At 40.7% G+C, this 11,582-nt stretch overlaps 1 protein-coding gene across 1 annotated transcript; it reads left to right on the top strand.

Annotated features, from left to right (window-relative positions):
• Window positions 1-772: 772 nt before the first annotated feature.
• On the top strand, window positions 773-10,931 carry LOC120949202 (enolase-phosphatase E1). Its single transcript, XM_040366323.2, has 6 exons — window positions 773-1,318; window positions 5,715-5,870; window positions 5,968-6,104; window positions 6,185-6,441; window positions 6,652-6,872; window positions 8,927-10,931. Exons 1-6 carry the CDS (start codon window positions 1,223-1,225, stop codon window positions 10,463-10,465), a joined length of 2,406 nt encoding a protein of 801 aa, XP_040222257.2. The 5' UTR covers window positions 773-1,222; the 3' UTR covers window positions 10,466-10,931.
• Window positions 10,932-11,582: the final 651 nt, after the last annotated feature.

Here is an 11,582-nt window from a genome sequence, read left to right as displayed (position 1 = left end):
AGAAAGCTCTCCTCCAAGCGATGAAGCTCAACTGGTTGGGGTATCCCACCAACAGATAGCGCCATCAGCTTTTTTGCTATTTTTAGAATGCATGAGTCGTTTGCCGTCTGCTAAACGAAGTCTTTCTATATTCCGTTTAGGTAGAGAACTTGAGTCGTTTAGAAGCCGTTTAGTGGTCGTTTAGTGGATTTGTGGCACTTGGGAGGTCGGGTCACAATATTTAGTATTTAAACAATCGTATCGCTGTTCTAGTTCTAGCGATGCATAACTTCAATGCGAAACCGTACAACAGTACAGAGGAAATGAGAAAGCTCTCCTCCAAGCGATGAAGCTCAACTGGTTGGGGTATCCCACCAACAAAGAGCGCCACCAGCTTTTTTGCTATTTTTAGAATGCACGAGTCGTTTGCCGTCTGCTAAACGAAGTCTTTCTATATTCCGTTTAGGTAGAGAACTTGAGTCGTTTAGAAGCCGTTTAGTGGTCGTTTAGTGGATTTGTGGCACTTGGGGATTGCCTTTTTGTTCGGAAATCATCAAATGTTTTCATCAGCTTAAAGAAGAAAACAGATTTTCTTTTGAGTATGAGCTACGAAAATATCCCAGAAGCATTTCGAAATGGTAAATGGCGGTCCAAAACAGCAACCAAAACATTGGATTGACATTTCCCCCCTGATACTACAGTTGTCAAAATTTAGCACAGTTGTCATCCTGCCCGTAACGATGCAACCCGAGCCTACCGCCCGGTTTGGTTCGGTGCGCCCGTGAAAGCAACCTTTTTTCTCATTAATTTTGTAGCCGCCGCCAAGTGTGGAGACAGAGCCAGTTCCAGTCCGGGAGTTTTTTGCCATCTCAACCGAGTGCACCTCTGCTGACCGTGCGCGTGTGTATGTGTGCGAGTGTATGTGTAAATGTGTGTGTCGAGGTTCTGATTCCGAATCAAATCTTGATCGCTCCATTCCTGTCCTCCACCGCACGGCATTTGAAGCTGCCTCAGATTAGCCACGAGCGGAAGCCCAGTTTTCTTCTCGTGTGAGATCGTGCGCCTCCAATCTCCCGTTCTTCCGGGAACAAGCTCGAACCGTCTCCACCTTTGTCTCTAGCAGGCTTGCGGCAGCTGCGGAAAGTAGTCCGGTACTGTGAATTTCTGTGTGCTTTCGGGTGTGTGTGTCAGTCTGTGTGTGTGTGCCCGTGTCTGTCCAGTCTGATTGAAGTTAACGGAAAAGATGGCAGCCGTTGTAGCACTCGGGGCGAACGTTCTTTCGGCGAAATCCATTATTTGCGACATCGAGGGAACTACCACGTCGATTTCGTTCGTAAAGGTAGGTTGGTTGCGCGCTGGTCGCTGTGTAGTGTAGGCGATAATTTTCTTCATACCAAAAATCTAGCTCCAGAGACCCTCTCCACCCTTCCGCCAGACCGTTACCGGTCATTTTTCTTCTGCCGGTGAAGAGACCACACCGGAAGACCAGAAAAGGGGGTGGCAGAAATTTCAGTCCATTTATGACGGATTTCCAATACGATTTTTAGGTTAGGTGCATTATACAGTTTGCCATTCTCCAGCGCATATTGGCTGAACAATGGAGAAAAAATGATCTTTTTTTCCATTTTCCGTTAGCATGCTCTTTTTTCTGCCTGCCACCACTCCGTGCCATCGATCGATGTTGGAGGTTCGCTTACACATACATTCTCAGCGAAATATCCCCGGCGAAGTTGCAAGAGAGTGTCTAACCGTTACTAATACAACGTTTCGAACCGATGGATAAAGAGAGAGAGAGGGAGGGAGAGAGACAGTGCAAGAAGAGATTACGTGTGAACACTTAGTTAAGAAAAATTGCTCATAAAAACCGGTTGATTTGATTTAGATTACCCTTGCAATGGGGTTATATTCCGTAAACTATAAACTAATTCAACTTCCGGCACACTTCACCCGAAGAGGAGACCTCTTAGGTGTGTAGTGGTGGCTTTTACGCCGATGACGGGTAAAAATTTGAATTAACGTTTCGCTCTTACCGGTTCGTCTCGCGGGTTCGGCGCGGAGATGATGGTCGTCGATGAGAGTTTGATCCTGCGTTGAAACAGCATCGCGCCCCGTATCCGATAGAGCGAGAGTGTTAGTGAGAGGGAGCAGCTCTGTGGGACGATGCAAAAATGGAAGCAATCTGTGCATTTCTAAGCACTGGAATTAAAGCTACATTCTAATGGCTTAATTAGCACGCGAATTGTGTGAAAGAACCCCTGCATTTCCCCGTCATGGCCACCATTTTTATTTCAAGGTTGAAATTTTCTTCCGCACTAGCACCGTGTTGCCATGGTGTTTCTTCTTCGCAATGATGGTGCAGGGGCAGTTCTTTTTTCTGCATTCTTTTTTTATTCTCCGAAACCGTTAAAAGAAGACTTGGCTGCGTGTGCTAACACAGAGGGGTAAGGTGAGGACGAAAAAGAAGAGATTTGGGTGACGAGTTGTGTGTGTGTGCGGCTGTTGGAGGGTTCGCTTTTCCCCATTTGAATAGTATTCTGTGCCTTTTTCCTCTGCAGCAGCTGTCCGTTAGTGTGCGAGATGCATCCCGCGGGCCACTCGGGAGACTTCATTTTGCACTAGTGTACGTGAGAAGAAATTGCGAATGCGAGACTTGTCTAGTCGACGGACTCTGCTGTGTGCCGAGAGGCGAGAGACTGTGTCCGCGCGTGTGTATGTGTGTTAGTTGGAAAAGTGAAGAGTGCAGTAACCGGAACTATGATGGATAAAGCCCTTCACCTTCATGAAAAACTTTTGTGTGGAGAAGAACCGTTTAGTTAGTACTGATTTGAACGAATTATTTCGGTTCCTGAAATTCTTTTGTTCAATTCTAGTTAGGAAAAACGATGAAAATAGTGTGCTAAACTATTGAACGATGTCCTTGCGCCGCTTCTGCGATGCCAGTCTGGTGTGCTCGACCGGTTAGACATAAAGTTAAAATGGCGTAGTTTTCGTTAGCCCTCGAGCTCAGGTTTCGAATAGTAAATCATTGTTGCTCGGTAGTTTCTTTTGGAATCTTGTACTTCAGCTCATAGTAAAAAAAAACTAATCTTCCTCATAATCCAAACACACGAGAGAGGGTTAAGGTCAGATTTTTGATTCCTACTACCTCTATAAATTTTCTAACACATGATCAAAAATCTGGACGACCACTCACTGGGATGGCGCAGTTTATGCTCTTCATTCGTGCTGGTGCTTCATTGCCTTAGATGTGTATTAGCTAGGTTTTAAAGGGACACACTCGTCAAAGAAAACGCAAGAAAAGCTCTTGACCTCTCCACCTAGCATATGCGCTTGCTTCTTGTGCGCACCACTACCTACTACCTTTTTAAATTGTTCATCTCTTCGCATCGCTGCCTCCTTCGCCACTGCCAAGGCAACCAACGGGAAAGCAAATGCATCAGTAAAGATTGAGTGTGTGTGTGGTAGGAGGTGGTAGAGGAAGACTAGGAGAGGGGTGTACAATATATAATCCGGAAAGCAATTGACCGAAGGAAGAAGCGACACAAGAAAAAGGGAAGAAAACAGATGATCTAAAAATAGCACCAACTTCCACAGACTCCTTCCCCGTTTCCTTGTTGTGCCTCTTTGTAGGTAAAGTCTAGTGGTGTGTGTGTGAGTGTGATATGTGTAGATTCGGGATTTTTCTTGTTTCTTCTGCTTTTACTGGTTTTTATTGTTTATTTCGCCTGGAGAACTAGTTTCCCCCGGGGGACCGTCAACGCATACATTCCATTCACTGAGCGTTTCTGTGTGTGTTTGTATGTATGCGTCTGTGGGTGATGCGTTCAGGAAAAAAATAGCAAAAAATATCTGCAACATCACACCACCACCACCTTGAAAGACGCAGGGGAAAGAGGAAGCAAAAGGTGTGATGGTGGGTAGCATCGAATGTGAAAAGAACGCAAAGAAAATCTGTACGCCCAAAGACGACATCAGATTTGCAAACATGTTTCGAATGCAATCCGCCTCCAACACACATGCTCCCGAGTCCCAGTAGTCAGTAGGAAGCGATTGTCAAGAAAAGCCGGGTGAAAAAGGAATGGAAACTAATTTCACAACTACTGCGCCCGAAGATGAGGTAGCTGCCGGCCGGCATTGGATTATAGAACTAGTCTGGTTGTGTTGGGTGAGGGTGAGAATGAGAGCGATAGAGAGAGATAGAGAAAGGTAGAGATGTGGTGCACAGTTCTGGGACCGACTTTGCCTGTGTCGTTGGTGTACTGCACATAGCTTATGGCAAATGTAATATATTCCATACCGTCTTTAACGTAGCATGGCAATTGTTTAGAGCGAAATGGAGACATCTATCACAGTTTAGTTTAGTTTGAACTATTACCTGAAAATGTTCAGACCTTCAATATGCTCTCTGACGAAGCTGTGGTTTGGTTCATCTTACCTGCATTGCTATAAAGTTGTATTCTCCCATTGAACATGGCGTGAAACCATCTCATAAAACACACAATTAACAAATACCCGCATGTGTGTACAGGTAGATTCGAAGGTAATTAGGATTAGGGGATAGGAAAACCCTTTCATTAGCTTTCGTTCAATTTGTCGATCCATCGTGGTGGTCAAATGAAGACTTTTTTTTATTATTTGGGGGTGTTTTCGTAGAGGAACTCTTTCTGTTTCGCTTTGGCTACCCAAGCGAGTCACCTTTTTACATTGAGCCCTTTTCTGTACCTCATTTTCATTACCCGTAGTTTGTTTAGAGGCTGCAAAACCAAGAGAGCTCTTAACGCCAGCCTTTGTCGGGTTGATCGTTAGTTTTCGGTGAGATGCTTTTTGTTATTCTGATTAGTTAATGCACTGGAAAAATAATAAAAAATATTTCGCTGATTTTTTGTTACAAACACCACTGGAAGGGATACAGATGGTTTCGTTCCTTTTTTTAGTAATCTGTGACACACTCAAGTCGTCAGAATGTCAAAAGTATATAGTACCTGCTTCCAGCTGTGATTGTGGACTGAATTTTATCCATCTTTTTTTTTTTTATACAGTTATTTAGCTATGGTTTATATTTCCATGAGTGCGACAAAAGGGAACTTTAAATTAAAGTAAAACATGCTTTAAAAAGTTTGCAACAGATAATAAGTAAAGTCGGGAAAGGGCTACTCTATAGAAAAAGAGGAAAACGTAGCATAAGTATGTGTGTGTATCTTATGCGTCTGATGGTCGATGAGGATAAGAGAGTGAGAGAGGAGGCGAGAGAGGAGAGAGGAGTTCTTCATCCCGGTGTCTGTAAAATGGCTGCGACGACGGTCAATGGCTTTGTGATGAAACTTTTCAAGGCCAATGCTGCTTCAAAAACACAAACATGCAAACTGCATAGCTACAAAGAAGAGACGGATATCTGCTAAATCGATGCGGATTATGTTTCTTGTCTTATTGCCTTGATTAGTAAGAATGTTTAACGTAAACTTTTGTTATGCTAGTTAACATATGGTAAACGAGTTCTAACGCAAGTTTAACAAATTAATATATAAAGACGGATTTTTAATTTATGGGGTTTATCCTGGATTAGGTGATTTTTCATAATATCATAGAAAATCTCTATTCCATTAAAAAGTTATCTCAACTGAGAGCTTACTCTGTTCATATAAGAAATATAGCGTGGGTGCGTGATACGTCGTATTTCCTATTCTACGAAGGGTCTTGAACTTAAATTCAAATGATTTTGCTGTTTTTGCTTCCAGGATACGCTCTTCCCGTACGCGCTGAAACATGTAGAAGGGTATCTGAAAAACAACTGGAACGAGGAGGCGACCAAGACGGTCGTGACAGCTTTACGCGAGCAAGCTGAAGAGGACAAGAAAGCGGAAGTGGAAGGAGTTGTACCAATTCCTACCGGTGTAAGTGTTTTTTGTGTTTATTTTGATTCTAGAGGTGTGTCTGTGTGTGCGACTTCAGACAGTTTGGCCCTAACAATTGTGCTATGTATCATTGAAGGATTCGGAAGATATTATTCCGGAGATTGTCAAAAACGTTGAATGGCAAATGTCTCTAGATCGCAAGACGGGCTCGCTGAAAACGCTGCAAGGACTGGTCTGGGCAAAAGGGTATAAGGATGGATCCATCAAAGGACAGTAAGTTTCGTCACTTTGGAATGGGGGTCGACTTCAATGTTTTGTTAAATATCGTATCGTTCTACCAACTTTCCAAACAGTGTGTACGACGATGTGCAGAAGGCGTTCGAGCAGTGGACGGAAAACGGTCGTAAGATCTACATCTACTCAAGTGGCAGTGTCGACGCCCAGAAGCTGCTCTTTGAGCATAGCGAGCAAGGCGATCTGCTGAAGTATCTTTCCGGACACTATGACACTAAGATCGGCGCGAAGCGAGAGAAGGAATCCTACACATCCATCTTGAAGAATATCGAATCATCTCCTGAAGAGGCATTGTTCCTTACTGACGTATATGCTGGTATGTAATAAGTGTAATAATTGTGCGTTCAAATTTTCGCATGTATTATTACATCTACTTGATATCATTATCCCACATTTCGTGTCTCAATTTGTGAGAAACGCTATGAGACTTCATCCACTCCACTAATTTCAAATTTTTCTTTTTTTTTTGCTATGCTCTATTTTCGGATTCGTTATTTTTGTGTGCTCTTTTATTTGTAATGAGTAGAAGCCAAAGCGGCAAAGGAGGCTGGCCTCAATGTTGTGCTGCTCGATCGTCCTGGCAATTCTGAGTTGTCTGAAGAGGAACGAAAGGATTTCCCCGTTATTGCTACGTTTTCAGATTTGTCTTTTGCAGCAGAAACCAAAGAGGAGAATGGAGGCGCCACCAATGGCAAGCGTAAGATCGAGGAAACGAATGACGACGTTGCCGAGGAGGATAAAGCTCAGGTATACCCTAACAAAAAATAGATCCTATTACTGCTTACAAACCTTGATCTGATCCTTTTTAACATTCTCCCACCATCTTAATTTGTTAATGAGGTAGTTACAATTTTGTCTTCATTGATTGCCCTACTAGTAGAGAATATTTCAAAATATCCCACCTGCATTCTGTTTTATGAAATGTGGTGCAATAAAAAAAAACTTATACTTCGATGGAGACTGGAAGGATAAATCATCACACTCTAACCAATAGATTCAATCAATGGTAATTGAAGGTGCTGATTCTAAAGGATTGCAAAGCACAAGTTCTTTTTTTCACGACCGGTTATTGTAGAAATATAAAAAATAATCAATTTGAATAATGGTGGAACATCGAGAGGCAACAACATACTTAGTTGAAGAAAACATATCTTAAATATGCAGCAGCTTCAGTTTTTTTTTCGCTCTGTAGCACAATATTTCTCTCTCTGTAAAGAATTTCACTAGTCATATACGGATTTTTATGTTTTTGCTGTTATAGTTTGATTTTGTTTTCCAATTGATTTATTTGTTCGACTTATTTTACATGGTCTTTAATGCTGTGGAATGACTGATGTGTTAATATCTAAATAGATGAATACAAAATTGTTGATTTGTTGACAGATAAATAATTATTATAAGACCGATGCTACTGATTGATTATACCTATTCTCCTTGTATGACCAATGCTTAATTTTGATAGTTTAACTTGCCATAGATTATAGTTTAACTTGTCATAGATTAAGTGAAATTAATTTTTGTTATTGGTTATTGGTGGTAATATCTATTACTCCATTTCAATAATAGAGGCAATTCAAGAATGTGTAGCTCAGCATTTTATAATTGAATCTAGTGATTCCAACGACAACACAATGTTCCTGTGCCACTAATGATAAAGAAACCTAAAATTAAAAAAAAAGAAAAGAAAATAAACAATGTCTTCCGTGCATGGAAATGATTTCTGTTACATACAAGACGGCAAACAATGTATTCGCGTTGTTTTATCTGATGCATAGCATATTACACATTATTTCTATTAATTTCTGTTCTGTTCCATTGAAGAAGTATCGTACATGGTGGAGGCGCATCGTATAATAATACAAATATGTGCAAATTATGTGTTCTCCATCTTCCGTGATTGTACGATTTTATTCCAAGCACTGAATTGGTGCATCCAAATTAGTTTTATATTGCATAACGAAATCATTTCCATGTAGTAGTCAAAATTATCAATTGCATCAATCGGTTGTTGTAAGAGAAAGAAAATGGTCTGTGGTTGATATTAGCGCATGTGGGTGTATGGGGAGGATAGTAAAAATGGCGAATAATTAAAGTGCCGAGTGAAAATAATATTTATTCGAAGATGGCATAGAAAATATAAACAATGTAACACTAGAAATATTAACTATAAGATATGGTAACATTTATCCATTCTATAAAATTTGCTTATGTTTCTTTTCCATTTTGTTAAAGTACGACTTGAGTGTTACATGTTTACCAGAGTTTTTATATCGCATTATCATATCATAGTACTGGGATTTTTTTTTTTTAAATTAACTCTGTAATTAGTGATGGAATGGACAACATTCATTAAAGATGTTTGTCGTTTCATATTATAGAAATTACTACTTCACTTACTGAAATGAATGATAGCCATTGCGTGAATTTGTTCTAAAAGTTCAATAATTCAGTCTGATTGATCTTCATGTAATAGTTTGGAGAAATTATATATCATTGGATCGCCTTTTCTGTGTGTACGTACTCAGTCTCGAGGTATTTTGTATTGTTAACGGAGAGGTTGCGAATGTACAATGTGCAGAGCATATGTTGTACTATCAGTTTTACTCGTTTTGGGTTTGGTTGTTGTCTTTGCTAAAATACACTAACTCCATCTATTGGGGAATTGCGAAGCTTTTAGCTCGGTCATGAACCACCTTATTTTAACAAAAAAGTATTGTAATCGATTGAAATTAAATTGTGATTATTTAGTAAGAATGAAAATAAATTGACTAATGTATTTACAAATATAAAAATCTTTTCAGGAGCAGCCACCATCGAAATTGGTGAAAGTGGAAGAAGACAAGAAGATGGAATCAGCTGAAAATGGAGAAAAAGAGTCGACCAAGCCTCCTGTTGAATCTGCAAGCCTTCCCGATAACGCTGAAACAATGGAAGTGGATGGAGACGAAGCCGCAAAAAAGACTGAATCGAAGGAAGAAAAGGACGGTGAAAAAATGGAAGAAGACAACACGGATAAGCTGGAAGAAAAGACGGAAGCAATGGAAACAGATAAGAACGAAGATGTTGTAGAAAACAAAAAGCCAAATATTGAAAGTAGCGAGCCAGAAAAAGAACGAAAAGAGGAGGTAATTGAAAAAGAGAAAGAAGGAGAGCAAAAAGAGAAAACTGCTGAGGTAGAAGAAAAGGCTACCGTTAAAGAAGATGAGGTTATTGCGAAAGAAAAGGAAAATGAAGGCAAAAACGAAAAGGAGACAGCAGAAACAGAAGGAAAAGTCAAAGAATCAGTAGAAAATGGTGAAAAAGTCAACGAAGAAGTAGAAAAAGATGTTGAAAAGGAATGCAACGTAATGGAAACAGGAGAGAAAGAAGAGAAGGTAGAGAAGGAAAAGAACGAAGAGAAGGAAAAGAAGGAAGAAAAGAAAGAGAAGGAAGAGAATGTAGAAAAGGAAACTAACGTAGAGAAGGAAGATAACGTAGAAAAGGAAGACAAGGTAGACAAGGTAGAAAAGGATGAAAAAACTACAGAAAAAGAGGAACCATCAACTAAGGTAAGCACAGCTTCCAAGACTAACGAAGAAGTAGCATCTTCCAAGACTAAGGATGAAAATGATGGAGGAAACAAGGTGGAAAACAAGAATATGGATACCACAGAAAAGAGTGCAGTCGAAGAAAAAAATGGCGATAAAAATACTTCTGAAGCAGGTATTGCCAAATCGGCGGAAGATGGTAAGGCAGAGGCGGAAACAGCACCAGTACTTGCCGAGACAGTTGTAGGCGACAAGAAAGACATTGATAAGACCGCCGTTACTTCAGCGACTCCTGACACGGTAGATGACTCGAAGGAGGTCGAAGTTACCAAAGGGGTTGAGGGTAAATCGGACGAGACAGTGGACGAGGTAGCTATGGAGGTGAAGGAAGATTCCAAGGCACAGGAAGACGCTAAACCCAGTAGTGATGTAGTAGAAACGGAAAAGAGTAATGGAAGCGATAACAGTGTATCGGAGAAGCAGGAATCTGAAAGTCCCAAGGAGGAGGATGGTGGTGTAGAATCTAAGACACATAATGAACAGAATGGAACCCCGTCGGAAACTAAGACAACCACGAACGGTAGCAGTAAGAGTGACGAAGAAAAAAATGGTGATAGTGACAAAGAAAACGACACTTCACTGAGCAACTGCGAGACAGACGACACAACTGCGGAGAAAACAAATGGAACTGCCACCCCAGTAGAAAGTACCAACGCTGAGGATGTTCCCTCCTCTGAAATCAAGGCTAAAAAGGTGATCGAAGCCGTTACGCCTGCAGTTACACCAGCACAACCGATTGAGGCAGAATCGTAAGCTGAGTAGAGTCGTCACAAGACGCAGAGGTGCGGGAAATCAAAATGCCTTTCAGGTGTTTTGATTATTCCGTTGCTTTGAGATTGGCACATTATGATTCCTTTTTGTTATTTTAAAACTAAACAACCGAAGAACCATCTTTCGCACACACATAGGAACGGACTGCAACAGCAGAAAAACGAGTAGCAGTTGTGACAGAACGTTTAGTCTTAATGACGCATTTGATGATATGTCCCGAACAGAACAGGCAGGAACAGGAAACACAGGATTTGAGTACTTAGACGGAGAAGAACTCGAGGAATCACACACATATAGCTGTATCAGTGACGATCTATTTCTTAGTAATTACAATTTTTATAAACGTATTTATATCATTTGATGCCACTGACATAGGATTCGCATAGAAGGATTACAAATGTACGAACATATTGCATTAAAGGATTGTAGAAAGGAGAACCGTTGCGCACATTCGGTTAATAATTCTCGTTAATACGCGTACACTGAAAAGAAAATTGGAGAGAGGAGAGAGATGTTGTACAACTGATCTGATCGTATGTTCTGATGTATTTGATGCGCTTATAACATCACACGACACACATGCTACAAGAATAATTTGTTGCAGGTAAATCACGAAAAGAAGTGGTAGTTGAAGGCGGCCAACGTTTGGAATTAATTTGCGCGTTCAAATTCCTAAAAATATAACGAAAATGACATCAGAATGTGTGTTACGTAAATAAGCAGGAAATAATTCTTGTCGTTTTACAACAAGAGTTCGACTGTAACCTTACATACAACTAGAATTTCCCCATTTGCATGGGTATGAGTGACGAAAGACTGAAAAGAAGTGATTTGTTTGTGGAAGAAACGGTACGAAATTGGAAAAGATTCATCCTAAAACTAAAAATTGCGCTCCATTCCAGTACAGCAACAATGCACACACACACACACACACACAAACGCATTCCAATGCACCGTTTAAGTGTTACGATCTGAATAGTTAATTTTTAACATATTAGTTCCTGCTATTTTGTGATTATTCCTTGAACCGAATCAACGTACGAGGAGACAGACCCCGATGTCTCTTGTTTACCCCACACGATCGGTCACATCGTAATAG

This window comes from Anopheles coluzzii, chromosome 2 (genome assembly GCF_943734685.1).
Source record: "Anopheles coluzzii chromosome 2, AcolN3, whole genome shotgun sequence".
Classification (NCBI taxonomy): Eukaryota; Metazoa; Arthropoda; class Insecta; order Diptera; family Culicidae; genus Anopheles; species Anopheles coluzzii.
Note: the sequence above shows the minus strand (reverse complement) of the source record. Positions and strands in the feature narration are given on the sequence as shown.

Excerpts from the sequence above, each read along its gene's own strand:
- LOC120949202 (XM_040366323.2), top strand. The coding sequence starts at position 1,223 with ATGGCAGCCGTTGTAGCACTCGGGGCGAACGTTCTTTCGGCGAAATCC. Across the intron at positions 6,442-6,651 it reads CCTTACTGACGTATATGCTG|AAGCCAAAGCGGCAAAGGAG; the intron begins GTATGTAATAAG and ends TGTAATGAGTAG. Across the intron at positions 6,873-8,926 it reads CCGAGGAGGATAAAGCTCAG|GAGCAGCCACCATCGAAATT; the intron begins GTATACCCTAAC and ends AAATCTTTTCAG.